This window comes from Bos taurus, chromosome 12, assembly GCF_002263795.3.
Source record: "Bos taurus isolate L1 Dominette 01449 registration number 42190680 breed Hereford chromosome 12, ARS-UCD2.0, whole genome shotgun sequence".
NCBI classification, from domain to species: Eukaryota; Metazoa; Chordata; class Mammalia; order Artiodactyla; family Bovidae; genus Bos; species Bos taurus.
Window position 1 is genome coordinate 85460134 of NC_037339.1, and position 23258 is coordinate 85483391.

Consider the following 23258-nt stretch of genomic DNA (forward strand, 5'->3'; position numbering starts at 1 on the left):
GCCTCATATCTTTACATGTTTTGGCATAAGAAATGAATGCAGTTGAGGCAAGGTGCTTAAATGTGAGGCAGTGTTTGGGCACAGGGTCCCCATTTTCCACGTCATTGAAAACTTCTTCCAAGGCTGAAGGCCATCCTGCCACCTTGGCTGCTGTAAGACGGACGGTTCTTGCAGTCTCAGGCTGACTTGCATTGCCTGAATGCTCGTGGGCTTTGTGCTCTGTGTACCATGAGGGGTTTTCTCTTAGTCACCCTTGGCGACTGCACATAATAGCAAGGTTACCCACTCTGAATGATTTAAAGCCAGGAGCTTTGGAGGCCATTTGCATCATCACTGACTTCAAAGCCTCATTCTGCCGTCTCATCTGAGGCTTGGTTGGTGGGTTCTGCTGTTGTCTCTCTCCAAATTGCCTCCGTCGCCTTCCTTCATGTTTTGGAAACCCTCTCCACTCATTTGTTGTGCAATATGCGTTATGTTTTTGACACTATTCTTCATATTTTCTGTGACATCTTCAAAACCTTCAAAAATTTTCAGTCTGGCCAAATGTTTCCCCAGCAATTGCTGATGGTAGCCTGTTTGACACTGTCCCAGGCTGTGCTGATATGCAATAATGTTGCGTATGGTGACTGACTTCCAAGTACTCCAGTATGGTGGTCTCCTTGTTGGTGCTGAGAGCCTCGAAAGCCTTGCTTAAAGCTCCCTGGCGTAATGTGCCTTGAAAGCTTTTATCATGTCCTGACTGAGGGCTTGGATGAGAGATGCCATGTTTGGGGGCATGAGGACAACTTCTGTGTCAGGGTGGGCATTTTTGAGCTCTTAACGGCAATGAACTGGGGCATTATCCAAGATTAATAAAACCGTGAAGGCAAGGTTCTTGCCATGGAGATAGTGTTCAGCTTTTGGGAAGCAGTTGTGGAACCTTCCCAGAAATATTTCAGATGCCATCCATGCTTTTTTGTTCTATCTCCAATGGACTGGCATATGGTTCAAGGTTTTCCCTCTGAATGCTCGTGGGCTTTGTGCTCTGTGTACCATGAGGGGTTTTCTCTTAGTCACCCTTGGCGACTGCACATAATAGCAAGGTTACCCACTCTGAATGATTTAAAGCCAGGAGCTTTGGAGGCCATTTGCATTTCACAGGCTCACTTGCCAGCATTCTTGTAAAATAAGCCAGTTTCATCAGCACTGAAAACCTGCTCTTCTGTATAACCTTTTTAATATATAACACTTAGCAGGTATTTTCTAAACTTTTCTGCTGCCTCCTGATCTGTAGAACCTGGCTTGCCTGCAAGTCTAACATTTTTCATGTGGTATCACCTTTTGAATTGTGCAAGCCAACCTTCACTAGTTGAGAAGGGTTTAACATTGTCTTGGCCCTGGGTAAGATAAGTGTGCATTTCTTTGGCTTTCAGCCTCACAACAATGCTGTCTACTATGCTCTTTTTATTGCTTGTCATCTCATGAATCCACAAATTTAGTTGCTATTCCATCTTTCCCACAGTTACATCATGCACTATAAAGGTTACTTTGGCACTTTCCAGAGTGGGTTTATGTTATCTCCGAATATCTTCTTCCTTTTTCTAGATGTACCGTATTGTTGACTCATTACCGTTGAATTCGGGGCCTGTAGCGTATAATTCAGGCCTGAATGAAGTTTATCTATCACATGTATTTTCTCTGTAAGGCACATCACAACCTTCTTGTGCTTAGGAACACTGGACAGTGCTTTAACACTATGCTTGGGGGCCATTTAAAATAGTGAAATCACCAAGAAAAAGCAAAAAAAACCCCCCCAAAAAACAGTGAAAAACATAGCACCAGTAGATATCGGAAAGAACATTTGTTTCCATTATGAGCTAATGTAAGATGCATAGCATGCTCTTGTTCAAATTCAGCTGGGAACGTGTGAATAAGGAAATTCAAATTTCTTGCTGCCTTGCACATGTATAAATGGCTGAGAAAGTACTGCAAATACGGATTTTGTGGTTACACATAAATTTTATCGAGTAGGCCAATTTGCAAATACGGCATCCACGAATGAGGACTGACTGTGTGAGGGCGTGCGAGGAAGGAGTAGATGGGGCTAGAAGGCAGCTTTGGTTTTGCTGTTCCACTGGAAAAAACAAATCTGTTCAGTATTTGGAGGGAAACATGTTGGCACTTCTCTAGGAATTTTTAAACTTTAAGAGGAAAAAAAGAGTCTCATTTCCTCCATCTTTGCACTGCTTAACACCCTGGTTTTCTTTTGTAATTTTAGAAGCCCTGAGCACTTTGACAGGAAACTACAGTATTCCTGTGAGAGGCCTGATGCAATGTCGAGATTTCACCCTAGAGGACAGAAGGACAAAAATGTCTTGAGCGTCCTGAATGCTCGAATTCCCGATGACACTTCAGTTCATGTGTCGTTCAGAACAACAAAAAGCTCTGCTGAAGTCTCAGGCTTCTCCCTTGATTGTTCTGCGTAATTGGTGCTGTTCTTCGTGTCCTTTGTTTCTTGCCGTGGGAGGTTGTTAGTAACTCCTTACACGCGTGGCGGTGGCCTTTACAGCTCTGCCTTGGACCAAGCACCGAAGGTCTGTCTGCGGGAGCCCTCGCCGCTCGTCTCCTGTGATGGAGGCTGCAGTTGCCACCATTTATCTCCAGCAGCCTTCGCGCTGACGAGTAGCACATGGTCCATGTTTAGAAGAAAACACTGCGCTTTAATCCCAACATGCATAATTTACGTTGCTAATTAGTTTAAATCATCTAGTAGAATTCTAGCCCCCTTCTCCCCTCGAGCCGGGGGCGGGGAAGAACTGAAAAAAAAACAGGTTCTCGCCAGCCCCTTCGTTGTTGCTTGAAGCGGCGGAGGCCAAGCTGTCCCGGGTCCCCGCTGGCCGGGCGGGCTGCGTCCGCGGGGCCGCGTCGGGGAAAAGCGCCAGCTTTCGGGGACGGAGGAGCGCTCGCGTGGCACGCGTCCGGTGGGCTGCATCCGAGGCTGAGGGCCAGGCGAGGGCGAGGAGGCCGCGCCAGCGAGGCGGAGGCCGGAAGGGGTCGCGTGAGGGGGGCTGGCCGGGGCGCGGTCTGAAGACGTCACTTCCGCCGCCGCTCCACTTCCTGGTGAGGGAAGGGGCCTGAGGAGATTGGTGCAGCCGGGAGGAAGGAAAAAGGGTGAGGAGAGGCGGCGGCCGGGCGCGCGGGCGCCGGGGGGCGGCCAGGGTCGCGCCGGGCCGCCAGGGCCGCCCGGCCTGGCTGCGCGAGGGGCGGGCGCGCCCGCGGGGGGCCGCGGCGGGCTCGCCTCGGGGCGCGCCCGGCCTGCGCGCGGCGTTCAGCGCCTGTGCTCTGTGTTGCAGGTCTACCCGGAGCCCCGGAGCGAGGGCGAGTGCCTGAGCAACATCCGCGAGTTCCTGCGAGGCTGCGGGGCGTCCCTGCGGCTGGAGGTGAGGCCGGGGCGCGGGGGGCGCGGGGGGGCGCGCGGGCGGCGCCCGGGGGCGCGAGCGGTGTCGGGGCGGGGACGAGCCCCGCGTTTCGCCCTGCGCGAAGGGGAGAGGGGCTCTGGTGGATCGCGGGGCAGGTGACAGGCGCTCGTTCGTCGGGGGCGCCTTAGGGTTCCTTGGTACCCGGCTCAGCGTCCTCTCTGCGCTGGGGATGCTCGGAGGACCCGCGTCCAGGTTCGCGAACCCAGGCCGGTGTCGGGCCGAGCCCGGAGAAAGAGAACGGGCCCCTCCTCGTCCTCGACGCGCTCCCAGTCTCCCTTGGGCAGTCGGTCGGCTGGCTCTCATTGACTGGGCGTTTAGGCTGGAGACGTTAGCCTGCGTCTCGGGGAGCCTGCTGGGCGGAGGTGTCGTTTCCACGTTGCTTAGCATTTAGTCTCTACGCTAAGTACCGTCTTTCAGCGGCGTCTCTCTGGAAATCCCTTTTTCATGTTACGTTCCCGTATGTGGTTCCCCCCCACCCCCCAAGCCCTGGGGTAGTGCTTTAGATCAGAAATGCGGCTGCTTTGTGTGTGCTGGGGGGTTTAAATCTTGCCTCTTCTACCTGTGGCTTTAGCGCTCTCTGCCTCTGTTTCCTGATCTGAGTGCTGGGATGAATTCTGCCCAGCTCCTAGGCAGCAGTGAATGAGAGCATCTTCAGAGGAGCCGCGGCGGGTTCTCCTCCTGAAAGGGCAGCCTCTTCTGTTTCTTGGGAGATAAATCTGGAAGCCGTCAAATCTGAGGAAGATTCTATGGAAAGCTTATCTGTTGGTACTGTTTTTATCACTAAGTTGATAGTGTTTGATATCTGTGAGGAAATCAGACCCTGAGGCGATTCCAGAGCAGAGATGTGGCGGTTCAGGAGTGGGAGAGACATTGTTTCAGAAGGGTCTTTTTCTCTGCTGGGTCCGCTTGGTCATTTTTCATCGAAGTTCCCTGTCATGCTGTGATAATGAATGTTTGTGGCAGTTTTTGCTTTTTCTTGGTTGTTGTGGAATTTTATTATCCTTTCCAAACTATTGAGGTTTTTTTTTTTAATCGTTAAATTTGAAACTCAGTTTGTACTTAGATATAATGTGACATTTCAGTGTAAGTTTTTAAGGAAAGAATTTTTTTTTAAAAAGTTGAATTAAAAAAACAAACAAACCCATCCTTAGTTTTCCAAAGGTTACCGTTGAAATTTTATGTTTTTTATGTTTTTGTTGAAAAAAAAATGTTTATGTTGAAATTTACTGTTTTTTAAAATTAAGAGCTTATTTAAAGACGTTAAAGACGTTCTAGAAGAGACATTGTTCACTAACGCACCCTAAGGGTCTAGAGCAGCGCTTGGCGTTTTGTAGGCCTTTTTTGTAGGCCTTCCGTAAATGCTTGTGACTGATTGACCTTGAAGTTGTAGTTGGTATCAGATGTTTCACTTTATGTAGAAAAATCAATTTTGACTTGTTTTGTGCAAATTTTTAAGAATATCTCTTCTAGTAAAGTTAATATAGAGACAAGTTTAGTTACCATTCTTTCAAGCTCAATTATAAGTCATACTTAAAACTTTCAATTAAATGAGAGGTAATAATAATAAAGCAGATCAGAAAGCCCATGCACTGTTTAAGCACTCTGAAAAAGGAACCTGTGTGGTATGGACTCAAGGTGGGCTTCCAGACTTGTTCTCGTCCGTGATATGAAGGGACAGGCCTGTCTCCTGGAAGACAGCCTCACACATGCAACACAAGTGTGGCCATTTCCCAGGGTTTTTAAAGAAAAACATGTGGAAGGGAGTGAGCAGAGAAAGGCTTTGTTCTTCTGAAATACCTTGTAGCTCTATGCTTTGTTTTCACAAAGTCCTGGAAGATGAGAGATTGACAAAAAGCTTTTGAAATTACAAATCTGAAACCCAAAATTGATAGCTTGAATTCTGGATTAGCTTTTTCTTTATGTAAAGGGTCAAGGTGCTTTTTTCCAGAGGTTTAGACTGAATTGTGTTTGTAACAGACTGCTTATTTTTGGTGTATGTATTTTCTTGTTTACCACCATTATAAATTATCCACAGATTTCTTAAAGGAAAAGAGGAATGGAACATCATAATCACTTTTTCAGTTATTTTCATGTGTACACATCTTAATATAGTGTGGAAATCAAGTATTATCCCCCAGTGAGTGGTTCTGATCATGAAAGGAGTTTTAATTTTAAAGGACTATTGTACAGTTTGCATTTATTGTTAAGCTTTGAAAAACAATTTAGGTTTTAGGTTAGAAAACGTTTTGAAATTTGGAAAATGTAAAAACTTATTGGAAAACCATGTTTAGCAAAACAGCCTATGTGACTTCGATCTTTTCATTTTGCTTATGATTTTTTTTTGCTACCCAGTAAGCATCTTATTTGACTTTTTTTGTTTCCTTCAATAGTATGGAATTTAATAAGAATTTAGATTTTTTTCCCTCATGTTTCTAATAGTGTAATAAGAATGTAAAGTAACGCTATTTAGAATTATGTATGCCTTGATAATGAAAGTGGGAACTTTCCTGGGAAAGTCGAGTTTGCTGACGAGAGGAGCCAGGCACTGTGAGCGTCTCCAGCTCAAGAATGTTGTGTCTGGAAGCCCCCATTCCCAGGTGCCTGTGGAGGGACAGAGCTTGCCCCGGCCGTTGTGACGTTGTGAGAACACTGCTCATGCTGACCAGCCGTGTGTGTAGCTTTCCTGCCTCCACCTGCCCGATTTCAGGTTGTTTGCATTCCTGAGGGACTCGCACGTGCTGCCTTAGTTTACTCCCTAGTCTGTTGAGTTAGCCGGTCCTCGTCCTCGTTTTATAGGAAGGAGCCACAGTCTGACGTCAGTTCTCACTATTAATCCTGTGAGTGTTCACCGTAAGGCTGCTGTTGGGCTTGGTAAGGGATACTCCAGAAGGGGTGGTTTGGCAGGTCGGGGGCTGGCAGGGCTGTGCGGGCCCTGGGGGACCGGGGCAGGGACCTGGGGCGCGGAGCTGGCGTTGGCCCTACGCGAGGCGCTTCGTTTTCTGAGCCTGGCGCCGGCCGGGGTGTTCCACGGCCGCTCTGTAAAGGGGGCGTTCTTGCTGGAAGCGAGTCTGGAGACTGTGTACCACGGTGCCCGTTTCCCGCTGTGTGAGTGATGGAGCTTTGATTTTCTCCCTGCAGAGAGAACGGGAAGGCGTTAGTAGGGCCCTCCAGGGTTGTCATCGACTGGGTTGATGGGCTGATGAGGTGGGGAAAGAATGCGCCTCACGTCTTTCGAAAATTCTCATCTTCCTTGTGTATTTCTGGAGGGCAGAGTCTTATTAAACTTCTTTGTCCTCATGCTCCGTTCTCGTCTAGATTTTTAGCGAGGTTATGACTGAGATTTTGTCCAAAACTATCGAAAAATACTATTGGAAGAACTAAAACACGCTCGTGTGAAAACTTGAAACTTGTTGATGTAGGCTTCAGAATTAATTGAAACAAAGACAAGTGTATAGTCCTTTCCCTGGGAATGAGGTGCCCCACCCAGGTTTTAGCACCACCTTTGACCTGGATGCAGATGGATGGTTAAGCTGTGTGCTGGCGCTTTGCACTGCAGGTGTGTTTGGGGTGACACAGTCTGTCGTCTTAGCTAGTCATCTCTTCTCCTGACTCTGTGGTGAGCTGGAGGTGGTAGGTAATGATGTGGTGTTTATTGACTGACTTACCGAATAAACTCTTCAAGTCAAATCATTCATGTTTTTGCCAGAACTTGTCTTTTAAAGAAGTTGAGAGACAGTGAGTAATTAAAAAGTCATTTGGTAGGTGAAATGCATAGCTGTTCTCTGACCATCTTGTAGGTGCTTATAAGTTCATTTTACTAGTCCACCGTCTTTAACCTTACAGTGTACCCACAATGTTCTTATCTTAAGGTGTAGTTGGCATGAAAATATTGTTGATGTTACTTTGTTTTTTCCCACTCAGTCTTTAAAATCTGAAGTGTATTTCTCTCACTGAAAGCGTCTCTCGCTCTGAATCGGCTGCACTGGAAGTGTTCAGCACCTCACGAGGCAGGTGGCACCCACATCGGACCCTTGAAGTCTCCCTCCTTGAAGAGGCTGGAGACACACGTCAGCTTGAAGTTGAACAGGACTGACATGTTGAGTAGAGTGTGTGCCGAGCTGTTCTGCCCAGGCGCCCTGTGGAGAGGGTGGCCCTTTCCCCACTTTGCAGAGGAGGGGATGACAGGGTCTCAGGTCACAGCCCAGCGCAGGAGCGCCGGGATTTGAACTTGGTCCCTGTAGCTCCACTGTCTGCGTCCTCTTGGGCACGCTGCACCTGGACTGGACCAGCCAAGCTGGAATCGCAGCTTTTGCTGGTTTCTGTAGCTGCCCAAGAGACCACCACAAACATGGTGGAGTCTCTGCAGCTTCCTGCCTCTCGGCCCTGCAGGGAGGCCCGGCTCCCTTGCAGATCCTGACGGCATGGTGGCTGGCTGCGCTCTTGGCGGGAGATCGGGAGGGCATGGCTGTCCGTGGCTGCCGAGGTGGTGGGTGGATTCCAGGTCTCGTAGGGGACCACGGAGCAGGGGGACGGTCTGGGGGGACCGTGGAACTGGGGGGATGGCCTAGGGGAGATGGAGCAGGGGGGATGGTCTGGGGGGATGGAGTAGGGGGGACAGTCTAGGGGGGATGGGGACGGTCTAGGGGAGATGGAGCAGGGGGGACGGTCTAGGGGGGGACCGTGGAGCAGGGGGACAGTCTAGGGGGATGGAGCAGGGGGGATGGTCTGGGGGGACTGCAGAGCAGGGAGATGGTCTAGGGGGACCACAGAACAGGGGGGATGGTCTGGGGGGTACCGCGGAGCAGGGGGACGGCTGCTGTCTGGTACTGTGTTCTGCGTGCTCGTGAATGGCCCCCCGTACTCACACTTGGCTGCCTGCTTCTCTGGGCACAAGAATTCTAGCCCCTCAGGGGCCTGTCTTTTGATCTCATTCCCCTCTTTTACTCCGTTTCCCCCTTTTTTCAAGTCCAGTAAAACAGACTACTTTGAATATCTTCTAGTTGTCACTTTTCTATTTTCATGTAAAAACAAATCAAGAAAATGCCTGTTGATCTTGAGGAAGGGACCCCCCCCCTCCTGACAGGCTTCTCCCCGTTGGTCTGAGGAAGGCAAAGTGCCCCCCTTCTTTGCCCTGAGGCGGTTCGTGTCCCTGCGGAGCTCCTCTGAGTCCTGGGAACTAGCGAGAGGACAGGTTCCCAGGGAATCACTGCAAAGCGAGACAAATCCCGAGGCCTCTCAGACCATATTTAGATGTGAGATCTGCATTCAGTATGTTAAGAAAAAATTAACTTTCTAGCCAGAATATGCATTTCTGAGCTAATTTGACCCAAATTTTGGACCCTATTCAGGTTGGCGTGTGTTGGGTGTTTTCCCTGGTAGTTGGGGGAGTGCCTGGTCCTCGAGCTGAGTGGTGCCGGGTCTCCTGTCCACGACCGCTGGTGTCTCCCCCTGCGCTGCGGGGTGACCGGCGCGCACGCTCCTGCTCTAGGGAGAGAAGCAGGCAGGCGGGCTGGCATTCATGGGCTGCGGAGCTTCTGTATAGGACTGTGGTTCCAGCGTCCCCTGTGGAGTCTGCTGTAACTAGTTCCCCCGTGGGTCCTTTATTTTTTAAGTTTTGTGTTTGCTTTTGGCTGTGCTGGGTCTTGTTGGCTGTGTCCAGGCCTCCTCTAGCTGCAGCGAGCGGGAACCCTCTCTCCATGCGGTGCACAGGCCTCCTCTAGCTGCGGCGAGCAGGGACCCTCTTGTTGCAGTGCACAGGCTTCCCGTTGGGGCGTCTCCTCTTGTCATGGAGCCCGGGCTCCAGGCGCGTGAATTGAGTTGTTCTGGGTTGTTTGGGATCTTCCCAGACCAGGGGTCGAACCCATGTCCCCTGCATTGGCAGGCAGATTCTTATTCCCTGGACACCAGGGAAGTCCTGGTGTGTGCTTGGCATGAGGGGTTGGTGACGTTGGGAGTGGTCTGGCCGGGAGAGGGGGCCACGTGTTTCCCCCAAGCCTGCAGGAGAGCCAGGGAGCCTGCCTGGCGGAGGCGGCACAGAGGGAGCTGCTGCGCTTCTCCACTCTTCCCGGTGCAGGACGGGCTAGCCCAGCTGCGCTAGGACTTGCAGCATGTTGAGCGGCAGCAACCAAATGGACAGGCGGCCTGTGGGGTGGCCGGTTTGAGTCCTGCTCCCTGAGGCCTGCGGAGGAAGGCTCTGTGTGTGATGAGCGAAGTGCTCCCCTGTCTGCTGACGTGTGGAGCCGGGGGGCTGCTGAGGGGGTGCAAGAGAGAACCTTGTGATCAGTCCCTGTTTCATTTTGAAGAGTTTACAGTCAGCAGAACAATCGGGAGGCGAGGGTGAATGCCCTGTGCTTTCACACTGTCGTCGTGTGGACGTTGCCTTGTTCGGTCGCTGAGTTGTGTGTGAACCCGTGGTTCCTGAGCTAACTATTTAACCCTCACGTGGGCTTCCCTGGTAGCTCAGCTGGTAAAGAATCCGCCTGCAGCGCAGGAGACCTGGGTTTGATCCCTGGGTCGGGGGATTCCCGGGAGGAGGCATGGCAACCCACTGCAGTATCCTTGCCTAGAGAACCCCATGGACAGAGGAGCCTGGCGGGCTGCAGTCCCTGGGGTCACAGAGGGTCGGACACGACTGAGCACAGCACAGCACCCCCGGGGATACTCCAGGATGTGCGCAGCACGCACGTCTTCAGAACGAGGCCCTCCTGTCGTTTTACGCTGTTCTGGCGATGCCGTCCCTGATGCGTCCCCGGGGTCTGCAGGGCGCCTCTGTAGCGTTTCTTTCAGCATAGGTGCCACCCAGGGGTCGTGCGCTGCGTTCACCAGGACGTGTGCCGTTAGTCTCCAGTTTCTCCACCGCTGTTCTTGGTGACTCCCTTGGTTTTGAAGACTCCGGGGTTGTTCCCCGTGGATCCCCCACAAGAATTCCCTGAGCCTCATCTTGACGGCTCGTGGCCCCTCTCTCCCGCCTTTAGCCCTGCAGTGGATTCTTTATTGCTGTTTTCTATTAGTAAAGTCTGCCCTTTCTGTCATCTCAGTGAAAAGCTTGGGAGGGATGGGAGTTAATGTGTACTTGAAGTTTGCTGTCTTGACATGTTTCTCACGGTTTGGGTTTTGGCACGACTTGATTTGAGTGTTAACACAGTGTGCTCCTTGCCCTTTTGGCTCTAAGCCTCCGCGCCTAAACCAGCCGTCAGCCTGAGTACTTGGCGTGCACCTGCTCAGACTCTCTGTCTGGCGCCGTGCGACTGTCCTCCGGACGTGGAGCCCTCGGCGGGCAGATGGGCCGGGGCCGAGCTGCCCTCCTCTGCAGGCGCTGCCCCGCTGACCTGTGTGTGGGCTGGGGGGCCCAGCGACTGATGCGGCTCAGCGCTCTGCTCCCATCTGGAACCTCTGTCAGAAGGCCTCTTGGAGCCTCGGTCTCCCCTTTACGAGGTGAGGTTGGGGTGAAGTCCGCAGCGTAGCGCCTGGGGCTGCAGGGGCTGCAGAGGCTGCTCGTGCGCGTCTTCACACCTGGCGGCGTCTGTCTGGGATGACTGCGCCTACGGGGGGCGGAGACGGCGCGGCCCTTTCACACGTGGGTCCTGCTGCCTTGCTCCTCAGGACTCTGTGCTCCCTTCTGCCCCAGCCCTTCCTGGAAATGCTTAAAATATTCGGTGTCTCTTTTCTTGAGTAAGTGGTCCCTGTCCTCGTCTTTTAGGTGTTGATACAGTGGAATCCGAAGAATTGAATATGATCTAATTGTCATTTAAGGGAAAAGAGACGGGGGCACGTAGGGTGAAAGTGCTGCGTATGGATAGAATCCATCATTGAACTTTAATTTTATCCCTAGGGTGTAGGAGTAGGTGGAATTAAGTGCAGAGTCTGCAGAAGCCGAGAAAGAGAACATTCTCTGCTGGATTTCTGCTTTGCACATATCCCCAGCAATATGGACCATTTGCATTAAACTTAAATAGCACAACTCATTCAAGATTCATTTTTTTACTCATCTTGTTCTAAAATCACAAATTCCACTTGACAATGTGATAGGGCAAGATTATATTTTTAAACTTCGAGAGCCACACTCCAGAGCTGTGCCAGAAGGAACAATTTCTTGTGTCAAAAATAACTTCCTCCTAAATTCATCAGTGGAGCTGACCTGGCTGGTTGCATTTGGAATGCTGAAGCTGCCTGCGTTGGGACGGAGCTGTGTCAGCCTTCTGCGGTGGGGGTCCTCTCCCTGAGGGCTGGTGGAAGGAGGGCTTCTCCGCATTGCCTGGTATTCTCTCTCTGGCACCTCAGCCGTGGTGGCGTCGTTGAGGTGTGAGTCGTCTGCTTCTGCAGCGGTGTGATCAGGCGGGTCAGAGTCTGCTGTGGCTGTGGCGTCTCGTGAGACTGGGCGGGGGTGTGTGTGTGCAGCGCTGGCGGGAGCAGCTCGCTGCTGCTGGGTTGCTCCTGGGTCTGGCGGTCAGTCCCGGGGCGACCTTTCCTGCCTTCTCTGAGCCACAGCTGCAGGCAGGTCTCCAGGAGGTGATTGCGTGTCATCACCTGGCCTTGCCTGGCTCTCTGTGCTGCCCCGCCTCTCTGGCCTCTTGGCTGTGACTCCGGCAGGGCCCACAGGTGTGGCCGAGGTGGCGGACTTGCTGGTTGTGGCCGGGGTCTCCTGGTGGCCTCGTGGCCTTGTGAGGAAGGACCTTCCTGATCTGCAGCCCACGCAGAGACAAGCCCAGTCAGGAGATGGCCAGAAGCTTCTGATTTCATGCCCGTGGTCCTTGCCATTCTCAACTCGTTACTTATGCAAACCGATAATTGTTTTTTTTTTGTTTACGCCAGTTTGAGTTGGGTTTCACTTGCTTACAGTTGGAAGGTTCCTGACTGACAAGATCTTTGTTGCATGAAGTATAACATTATGTGAAGTTTGCTTTTCTGTTATTATATGGGAGACTCTCCTGGCTTTCATACCATCTGTGAGCCTGGAAGCTAAGGCAAAGCCGCTCGCTGGTGTTGGGGTGGGGAGAGCCTTTCGGATGGGTGAGCTGGGCACGGTGCCGTCACCCTGCGGGTGGGGTGCCCCCGGCCTCTGTCAGGCGTGCCAGCGCTCCACAGGCCCTGTTAGCAGGAGTGGCAGCTGGGTTTGAGGAGGAGAGAGTGGCCCAGGAGGTTGGAGCCCATGGTGGGCCTGGGGCGGGTTTCCCACAGGGACCCTCCCTCCTGAAGGCGGGGCCATGGCCCTTCCCCGGAGCATCTGGCAACTGGGGCCCGCCCGGGAGACCGAGCCACGTGCCCACCAGGCCGCGGGCTCCTGAGCACAGCTTGTGCTCAGGACTTGTTAGGTCGGCAGGTACCTGGACGTGGCCAGTGCCCTGCGCCCTGTCTCCCTTCATCTCCGGACCCCACCTTCCTTCCCGGCTCGCGTGGCCCCTGCAGAGGTGCTGACGCGCGGGGGAGAGGGGACGTCTCCTGAGAGAGCCCAAGCCCTCTGAGGGCTAGCCGGAGACCTGGGGTCTTTCTGAGAGATTCCTTGAGCAGGCCTGTGAAGCAGCTGTACTCTCTCTTCAGGAGCCAGCTCTGTTAGGGGAGACGTGGGTTTATGTCCCGCTCTCACCCAGAGGAGGCTTGCCCACCAGCAGCCCACACGACCCCGTGGCTGACCACTCGGGAGGCGTGTCCTGCTGTTGTGCTGGCTGCGGAGACGGCGTGGCTGTACTGAGTGGCCTCTTTATCCTGGGGTTCAGGCCGGGGGAGCAGCTCCTGAGCGCCGTGCCCTGCTCATGCCGGAAGGTTCCTGAAGCTTCTGTTGGGACGTTAGGGCAGCGTCCTGCTCAGAGTGGCTGCTCGTGCTGACTCTCGTTGGCTGGCGGTGGGGCAGCAGTTGGGGGCGCCCACCCCACGTCTGGGGAGGGGCCGAGTAGAGGCTGGGAGACTGTGGTTAGACGGGAGCTGGAGGGCAGCGTGGTCATCCTCTGGCCGGGGGCCTCAGAGCTCCTGCTCTGGTGGGCGGGCCACCCTGCCCGCATCGCCCTGCTGTGGGTGCTGGTGGCGGCTGGCGTGTGGCGCCTCATCTCTTCCTTGGGGACGGGTGGGCCCTCCTGTGTCCGGTGTTAGTTCAGGGAACAAGCCTGAACCACGTGTGATGCTAAGTGTGAGGAAAGAGCGTGTCAGAGGGTGGTGTAGGGAGCGAGTGTGACGGCTGGGAGGTTGAGCTTGGCTCAGGCGAGTGATGGTCTGGCTTAGCCCTCCCGTGCAGCGTCACGGCCAGTGCGCTCGGCGGCTCCGGGTTCTGGGTGCTCGAGAACCTGCCTTCTCTGCTGCACAGGTGGGGCTGGGACGCTGGGCGGGTGGCCTTCTGTTTGGGAGCCTCGGGGCCCTGACGGACTGAGGTGGCCACCAGCAGAGGGCCCACGGGCAGGCGGGCTTGTCTCCGAAGCGTGAGTGCCCCGGGGTAGCTGTGTGAACCCTTATTCCCACTTTTCTCTGAACCCTAAGGTTTTTTCTTTTGTTGAATAGACTCCTGTCTCAGGAAGTAGTTGGTTATCTTTCTCTAGAGGAGTCCTTTAGTCAAAACATCTGTTGACTCAGAATGTGCGTCTCCCTCTCGGTGGCAGGCGCTTGTCTGGTCTCATTGTGTAGCTTCCTGTTGAGAAGTGTGGCGTGTGTGTGAATTCACTTAAGTTCTGACATCACTTTGGAGCCCATTGGTGGGCTGCTTCAGCCAACCAGACGCTTCCGGGTGTCCAAGTAAGATATATAGTTCTGGAATAACAGGAAACTTCAGCTTTCAACATCCTGTTTTTCTGGGTTTTGTGACTCTCTGCCTCACCACGATGAAGGTTAGTAAATACTTTTATGTATATTTCTTCTTGCAGAATACTACAATTTGAATTTTCCAAGCTCCGGAATTAGGATTTGAGAGCTGAGACCGCCTCCTTCCACCTTTTCCAGGAGAAGGAACTTTTGTGTTCTGACAGAAGGGAGCGGAGGCCTATTCAGGGCCCTCCTTTTAATAAAGAACTCAGCCAGCCCACTGCAGATGTAGCTGCACACGTCCGCCTGGATCACGGCTCCTCTGACTTAACTATAGTCTGTCACACGGGGATTCCAGGGACTGTCCTAAGGGGTACTTGTTTTCACAGGTGGGCAGGATCTGGCATCACGAATGTTTTATCTCCTGCTCCATCCACGAGAAAGGCGTGAGCAGCGTCGCAGAGTGCTTGGGTGTCTGAGTTCACGAATCTCTTCCCCTCTCCCAGCTCTGTTCGCGTTCTTCTCTCAACTTGGGTTTAATGGCCTCCTTTCTGGAGCTGGTTGTTCAACTCTTGGGTTTTCTTTCTTTGGTTCATGTCTAAATAAGCACACCTCACGAGGATGTTTACTTATCTCAGAAGTTAAAGCAGGAGACGGGACTGGAGGCGGCAGTGACTATCAAGATTTGGAGCAGCCCTGTGTCCTGGGTCTGTCCTCACAGAGACATTCTGAGCTGTGGGGGGGGAGGTGGGGATGGTGGGAGCCGGGCGGGTCGGTGCCTTCTTACTGCATGCGGGCTGTCCTCTGGATGTGGGGTGTGAGGTCTGCTGCGCGGGTTTCAGTTTCTGGGGCAGCCCGCACAGGGACCGTGCAGTGTGCCAGGGCCTCGCTGGCTGTGCTGAGTCCGCCGGGGGAGTAGGGCTGCGGGAGCCAGGCGAGTACGAGTTAGCTGTGCAGGGGGTGGGAGGCAGGAAGAGGAGCCGGGCTTCCTGGCAGGATGTGAGACGCAGGAACCGTGAACCAGCTGGGGCAGAGGTGGCAGGCGGCCTGCAGAGGAAGCCATTCCTGGGGTGGCTGGCCACCGGAGTTTATCTTTGCCCAGTGAGAGAATCTCTGAAGCGTGTAGCCCTAGTTTTCATTTTGGCACATGAACACATCTTTCTGTTAATTGCATCTCTGAAAGAATTTTCTTTCTCTACTTTCTCTGGCACAGAGTTGTGGATCATCTGATGGTTGAATTTCTTGGTGGGGAGGAGTTGTTATCTAGTGATCCAAAGCTGTGTGTGATCTTCAGACAGCGTTTGGGAGTGAGGCGTGTGTGTCTCAGCCCGTGGTGTTTGTGCACACGTCCGAGACCATGGGCTGCGTCTGGGCAGCCCGACGCGCGTTCTCTTCCGGCTCCTGGGCGGTCGTGTCCCTGGTCTCTGGGGTGGAGGCGCCCCTCTTTCTGGAGTCTGCCTCCCCGCTTCCTCTCCCTCGACCCTTGTGTCCACTCTGGTGTCTGGGCTTTCCTTTGGCTGCTCCTGACTTTGGCCTGGGCTGTGACCCGGAGAGGAAGTGTGTTGTAGGTGTGCCTGGCGGCCTTGGCCTCAGTCTAAGGAGAAGAGCCCTCTCTGAGTGCCAGGAGTGCCCCACGTCACTAGGAGGGTGGGGCAGGGTGGTTCAGAAATGGACTCAGCCCCAGGAGCAGAGTGGCCTGGCCTCCTGGAAGCTGAGCTCCTGGGGTGCCCCTGCCCGGGTCTCACCTGCAAAGCCCGCTGTCTTCCTCCCGCTGCACAGAACCGCCACGTCCCGCCCTGGTGCCGGGCTCGGCTAATCCTGCTTGTTCTCTTTCCCTTGCAGACGTTTGATGCAAACGATTTGTATCAGGGGCAGAATTTCAACAAGGTCCTCAGCTCCCTAGTGACGCTGAATAAAGTAACAGCAGGTAAGTGTCTTTCTACTGAACTTGAAAGGAGGGGAGCTGGTGTAGAGACCTTGCCCTTCTGTCACAGACAGGGTGAACGTTACCGAGCTTAGAAAGGATCTCGCTAAGTTCTTGATTGTGGCTTTGCTGTGATGGTATCCTTTTTCCTTGTTAGAGCAGCTCTTCCTCTTCGGGTCCTCGTGTGTCTCGGTGCTTCCCCTCCTCTGCCTGAGCGAGCAGCAGAGGGGCCTCGTCCACGGGCGCACTCGTGGGCTGTCCTGGCCCTTCAGATGGGGGCTCTGTCCCCCTCACTGTGCGGGGAGGAACGGGCCCCAGGGACCACCCCCGGGGCCCTGGCGTCGCCTGCTTGCTAAGGGGGCTGCCCCGCCACCCAGAGTAGCCTGCGCCCCCACAGGTCCAGGCGGGGCTTCCGTGCTTGACCGTGGCCTGCAGTGGAGACTCTTGGCTGTTGCAGTGACAGCACCTCGGGTCACGCTGAATTAGGACCCAGGTGAGTGAGTGTAGACGAGGGTGAAAGTCTGGATCCTGAAGGAGAAGTGGGCTCCTAGACGGGCGTCAGCACTCCACCCAGAGGAGGCCTTGCAGGAGGAGGTCTGTGGCGTTTCGAGGAGGTTATCCGTCAGGCAGCATGCTGCCTCCTGGGCCCCCCCCCCCCCCCCCAGTGAAGGGGTGGGCTTGATGTGAGCACGCGCAGCAAGGGGGCGGCTGGCCGTGTGTGGCCAGGCTGGCTCTGATAGCAGTGCTTCCCCCGGGACTCCACGCCCCGGCCCACCTCGGTGCCCCCCGGCTGCCAGGGCCGCGGCTGACGTTCTGTCCTGGGGCTGGACGTGCGCTCGGGCCGCAGGCAGGAGCAGCTTCGGTAGATACAGACCTCATGCGAGGCTGGGGGAGAGACGGCAGGTCAGCTCTCGCCCTGGAGGTGTCCGTTTCCAGGGTCAGAAGGTGAGAAGAGGGCCCCGGAGGATGCTTCTGCTCCATCTGCCAGGTGGCGATGCTCAGTCATTGTGGCGGGAGTGCGGGGCTCGACACGGGCCGGGGCCGGGGCCGGGGCCGTGTCTCCAGGGCACCCGTGCCATCGCTCTCACCCCGTCAGGTGAAGACGTGTTTCTCGTGTGTTCTTGATGCCCCTGGGTGCAGAACGCAGAGCGCTGTTCTTTACAAAGAGCTGCTGGGACATTCTGGAGTGAACTCGGTGCTTCTCTCTTCAGCTCTTAAACAAGAGGCCAGAGCCTTGTCAAGTGAGAACTTTCTGCCTCTCGTTTGTTGGCTACTGCTCTTCATGTTTGATTTTGAAGTCAGTGTGACATATGGCCGTGCCTTTGCAGATGTCAGCCATAAGGGCCAACTCAAGTGTAAGAAGGGCTTCCCTGGGTGCTCAGTGGTAGGGAATCCACCTGCCAAACAGAAGACCTGGGTGCGATCCCTGGGTTGGGAAGATCCCCTGGAGGAGGAAATGGCAACCCACTCTGGTATTCTTGCCGGGAACATCCCATGGACGGAGGAGCCTGGTGGGCTGCAGCCCACTGGGTCGCAGAGAGTCGGGCGTGACTGAGCGACTAAACAGCGGCAGGTGTGAGACGCACGCTGCCCTTCAGGGTTGCTGTCGGCCTTGCTGAGAGAGGCCTGCCAGTGGCTCCCCTCTGCTCCTGGCACTCGAAGGAAGTGTTCTCGGGCATGTGGACGGATCCTTGCCTTTCTCTTGGACAGAGGAAAGGTTGGCGGTGGGGCAGGAAGGAGTCCTGAGTGTGCCCTGGGTATAGGGGTAGCTGCTGGGCAGCTTCCTCACGCGTGTCCTCTGGGCGCTGCTCTGCACTTGTAGTTGCCCAGGTCCCCGCCCCACGGTGGTGGTGAGCGCTGGCTGTTGCCGCCAGCGCTCATCTGGGCCTGAGAATTGGAGGGGCTTTCGGACTGAGTGTCCACGTGGTTTTAGGGCAGGAGCCCTAGATGCGTGGGCCCTGCTAGCTCTGGGCAGTCGGGGAGCATGCACCATGTGGTACCCTCCTGGGCGCTGTGAGAGCAGCTGGAAAGCTCTGTTTCCCTGGGAAGTCCTCTGGCTCTCAGCTGTTGATGACTAAGTCAGCATTTCCTCAGACACTGTGCCAGCCAGTCCAGACAGACCTGCCAGAAAGAGCGGGCCCGGAGGCCCCCAGTTTCGGGATGTTTTCATGGAAGGCCCCCACGCAGCTTCAGGATGTTGCCAGGGCCTGCGTCTCAGGGCAGTGATTCCCTGGAAAGCCTTTTTGTGGCCTCGCTTTCACGATCCCGCTGCATCTGTGAAACAGGCTGCTGACCTACACGTGCTGGGTGGTGGTGGGTTATGTGGTCCTGACCGGACCCCCAGCAGGGACCGAGCCTTTGGTGCCCTTGACACCCTGGTCCTTCACAGCCCTGGGAGGTGAGGAAGGTGTGGCTGCCCTCGTGCAGGGGGACTTGCCCTCTGAGGGGCCGCTCTGGCCAGAAGGGCCAGGGGCTTCTCTTGCACGTCAGCGTCTTTCCTTCTCTGCACGGTCCCACAGGGGCTTGGAGCTCGCTGGGCCCGAGGGCAGGCGTGCGGCAGGGGTGCAGGGGGCGAGGCCTGGGCGGTGCTCGGAATTCACTGGGAGGCCTGTTTTTTCCCAGGTGAGAGGAAAGGATCAGAACAGACTGCCTGATGACAGAACTGTTACATGTCCTGTGCTGCTTGTTCCTGGGAAGGGCAACGGGGGTGCGTGCGGGTGGGTCCGGGACTCTGCTCTCTGCGAGGGGCGGGTGGGCAGCAGGGCACTCAGCCTGCCCCCTGACGACCTTGCAGACATCGGCCTGGGGAGTGACTCCGTGTGCGCCCGGCCCTCCTCACACCGGATCAAGTCCTTTGACTCCCTGGGACCACAGCCTGCGCACGGCCGGACTTCACAGTTGTTCCAGGGCCAGTACCGCAGTTTGGTAAGTGTGGGCATGGGTCCTGGCGGTGGGAGTATGGTGGTGGGCCGGGGCTCGGGAGGCGCTTGGCACGGGGCAGGTGCCTGTGCTGCCTTGCCCCTGCTCTCGGGGCTGGCATTTGCTCATCGCCAGATTATCACAGGTCTCGCTTCATGTCGGTTTATTTCAAGATGTAGCTCTGTTTATCTGGACGGATGTGGGCTTTGAAGTGTTTTCCTCATCACTTGCATGGTGTTTTCTTTCCTGCTCTACACACGATTAGAAGTTGGGGCACAAGAATCCATGTCTCGTACTTAGATGATGAAGAAAAGGCTAACCGTGGAAGACCCTCGAGGTGGTTTTTCTCTTTATGGGCGTGTGACTGCACACTGCGGAGTCCGGCTGCAGCGTGTGAGAGGGGCCCCCTCGTGAGCGCTGGTGAAGCGGGGGCCCCTGGGGTGGACAGACCCCAGGAGACAGGCTGTGAGCACAGACTCCGGGAATGAGGCCCGAGGGCCATGATGCGCAGGGCTGAGCGGAGCCTGTGGGGGCAGCCACCATGTCCGCTGACAAGGGGGAGTGTCCGCGTGAGGACCACCGAGCCCCCCGGGGCGGACACCGGCCTGGCCCTTGGCTTCATCAGCCGCTGCTGTGACTCTGCCTCATGCGACATCCTAGCCATCATTTTATGTTGGAAACTCAGCGACCGTGTCACGTGAGTCTGAAGAGAACCTACTCTTCCAGTCTTGAGAGGCCAGGGCTTTCTGCTTACTGTAGGGGGATGTCATTCTGTAAGCACGTGGGGATCCTGGAGAGAGAAAGCTGGCCCGGTTGGAGCTGTGCCTTGTAGAGAGATGCATCTGAGTTAGGTCGCGAAGCACTGTTAAAAATGGAAAACTGTAGAAGGGGTATAATTTTTATACCTCTTCTTGAACTGTTCGCGCTCAGGCTGACTCTTCCTGCTGTGTGTGCGTGGCTGCCTTCCCCTCAGAGAAGCCCCGGAGCCCTGTCTCTGACCTTGTGAACAGCACAGTGCCCCTCGGGTGCGGTGTCTCGGTGCCGGCTGGTCAGCGCTTCACGGGGACTGACGCGTGTCACCGTCTACCCCTCCGGGGCTGGAGGGATTTAGAGGGCCCTGTTGGGAGCATCGTGGGCCAAAGGAAGAAAGGAAGGTGTCCAGATCCCTTGAAAATAGCTGCTTCATGAAATACACGTGGAAGATGCAAGAAAAGTCACCACGCTTTGGGCAGAGAAATCTGCTGCCTGACCCATTCACTGATGGCGTGTGTCATCTGTTTTTTTTGTTTGCTTTGTTTTTGAGTAAATGAGGATTGGATTGCAATTGAAGAATTTTACTCAGTTAAATGTCCTTTATGATGAATGTTGCTGAGATCATAGTAAGTGTAGGATTAGTGTTTCATCAGAGAAGTTTTGTCACACCAGAAACGGAAAGCCCGCGCCCAGCTCGGCTGTGTGGTGGGCACGGTGAGCCGCTCAGAGGGAGCGTGGTGAGACTCCTCCTGACCTGAAGGGGAGGGTGAAACCCGAGGGGAGACGCTCCTGACTGAAGCCTCCCTTTGCTGCGGCCGGGCCAGCAGTGGCGGCCCCCGGGGAGGGCCGGGCTGGCGCGGCGTGGCCCACGTCGTCCTCCAAGGTGGGGGTGCTCGACGGCTGAGAGCGCCTCAGGAGCGAAGGGTCCAGACCGCCTTGCCCTCCGCTGACACTGCCGTCTGGGGCTTCGCGGATGTCGCTGCCTGAAGCAGGAGGCGTCCTGGTGCTGGCCTGGCCGGCCTGTCGGGACGCTGTGGGCCATGTCTTCTGCCACCTCCTGACGCTGCTGCCCCGTCCCACCCCGGTGCCACCCGTGTGTGCCCAGCAGGTGGGCAGGCAGAGGGCTCCGGGGCAGCTGGACGTCCTCACGGGCTGCTCTGCGCCTCACTTTGTTACGTGTCACGTTCCGTTGTTGGAAGCCCTCACCCCGACGGGCTCTGCAAAGCCAGGGGACATCGCAGAAAGGAGAGTGCTGTGATCACAGTGGACGGCTGGGGGAGACGGCGCTGCTTCACAGCCTGAGGTGTGGCGGGCGGCTGCGTCTGACCAGGGTGAGGGCAGCCTCCCTGCGGGGTCCACACCTCTCAGGTGCCCCTCACCCCGAGCTTGAGGAGACAGCGCTCAGTCCGGGGTTTCTCCAGATGCTTATAAGAGATCCCTTTATTGAATACTTTCAGTTCAGTTCAGTTGCTCAGTCGTGTCTGACTCTTTGTGACCCCATGAATCGCAGCACGCCAGGCCTCCCTGTCCGTCACCAACTCCAGAGTTTACTCAAACTCACATCCATCGAGTCGGTGGTGCCATCCAGCCATCTCATCCTCTGTTGCGCCCTTTTCCTCCTGCCCCCAATCCCTCCCAGCATCAGAGTCTTTTCCAATGGGTCAACTCTTCGCATGAGGTGGCCAAAGTACTGGAGTTTCAGCTTTAGCATCTTCTCCAACACCACAGTTCAAAAGCATCGATTCTTCAGCGCTCAGCTTTCTTCACAGTCCAACTCTCACATCCATACATGACCACTGGAAAAACCATAGCCTTGACTACACGGAGCTTTGTTGGCAAAGTAATGTCTCTGCTTTTGAATATGCTATCTAGGTTGGTCATAACTTTCCTTCCAAGGAGTAAGCGTCTTTTAATTTCATGGCTGCAATCACCATCTGCAGTGATTTTGGAGCCCCAAAAGATAAAGTCTGACACTGTTTCCACTGTTTCCCCATCTATTTCCCATGAAGTGATGGGACCGGATGCCATGATATTCGTTTTCTGAATGTTGAGCTTTAAGCCAACTTTTTCACTTTCCACTTTCACTTTCATCAAGAGGCTTTTTAGTTCCTCTTCACTTTCTGCCCTAAGGGTGGTGTCATCTGCATATCTGAGGTTATTGCTATTTCTCCTGGCAGTCTTGATTCCAGCCTGTGCTTCTTCCAGCCCAGCGTTTCTCATGATGTAGTCTGCGTAAAAGTTAAATAAGCAGGGTGACAATATACAGCCTTGCCATACTCCTTTTCCTATTTGGAACCAGTCTGTTGTTCCATGTCCAGTTCTAACTGGATACAGTTCTAATCTGCATACAGATTTCTCAAGAGGCAGGTCAAGGTGGTCTGGTATTCCCATCTCTTTCAGAATTTTCCACAGTTTATTGTGATCCACACAGTCAGAGGCTTTGGCATAGTCAATAAAGCAGAAATAAATGTTTTTCTGGAACTCTCTTGCTTTTTCTATGATCCAGCGGATGTTGGCAATTTGATCTCTGGTTCCTCTGCCTTTTCTAAAACCAGCTTGAACATCTGGAAGGTCACAGTTCACATGTTGCTGAAGCCTGGCTTAGAGAATTTTGAGCATTATTTTAATAGCGTGTGAGATGAATGCAATTGTGCAGTAGTTTGAGCATTCTTTGGCATTGCCTTTCTGTGGGATTGGAATGAAAACTGACCATTTCCAGCCCTGCGGCCACTGCTGAGTTTTCCAAATTTGCTGGCATATTGAGTGCAGCACTTTCACAGCATCACCTTTCAATACTTTAGGTATTAAATATTAAGTTTACATTAAGTGTCTAATTCAGTAGATGAAGATTGATGCATTGATTTGAATTATTAAGTAAACACGATTTATGATAACCAGTGTATGTTTAAATAGGTAAATCCACGTGGACTCTCAGGCCTCACGTCAGCTCCTCCTGGAGCTCTGGGCACTGTCTGTCTCTCATCCTGTTTGGTGACACACGCACCCAGTGGAGAGTCAGGAGATTCTCTGGGACTTGCTCCTAGGGGAAAGTCAGTCAGACGCCACTTTCAGTTTCTCTGCAGGTTCCTTAGGTATCTGGCTGTGTCTCTAATAAACGCCCCGTGTAAAGCCTGTTGTTCAACAGCACAGCGTTGCGGCTGTGGACGCCTGCAGTGAGAACGGCGTCGAGCTCCCCGCCCCAGCCCCTCCCGAGGCCCCTGTGCTGGCGGCGGCTGCAGCGCGGCATCATTACGGCTCAGGCTCAGTGGGGCCTGGCCTTCCCGGACAGTGTTCTGTGTGCCTCTGGCAGATGGCAGTCTACTCTCCTGCCTTATCCGACTCTCCTCTTGGGCCTTCAGACGGCTCAGGGTGTCTCCGTTTCCTCTTCCCCGGGAGCGTGTGAGGCCTCAGGCCGCCCCCTCGGCCTCTCTGACCAGTACCTGTGGGCTCGCTGCGACCCGAGTCCACCCCTCCACTGCCTC

The 23258-nt window shown here is 54.5% G+C and overlaps 1 protein-coding gene across 10 annotated transcripts in view; it reads left to right on the plus strand.

Annotated features, from left to right (window-relative positions):
- Window positions 1-23258, plus strand: part of ARHGEF7 (Rho guanine nucleotide exchange factor 7) — a 102613-nt gene that overhangs the window by 25060 nt on the left and 54295 nt on the right. For 4 of the 10 annotated variants that reach the window (XM_024999877.2, XM_024999879.2, XM_024999880.2 and 1 more), the window contains exons 2-4: window positions 3333-3419; window positions 16023-16107; window positions 18899-19029. In XM_024999877.2, coding sequence (XP_024855645.1) covers window positions 3333-3419; window positions 16023-16107; window positions 18899-19029 — 303 coding nt within the window. Of the gene's footprint in view, window positions 1-3091; window positions 3151-3332; window positions 3420-14209; window positions 14267-16022; window positions 16108-18898; window positions 19030-19364; window positions 21108-23258 lie in introns of those variants that run through there. The other 6 variants (XM_024999882.2, XM_024999884.2, XM_005214007.5 and 3 more) reach the window with 4 other exon arrangements.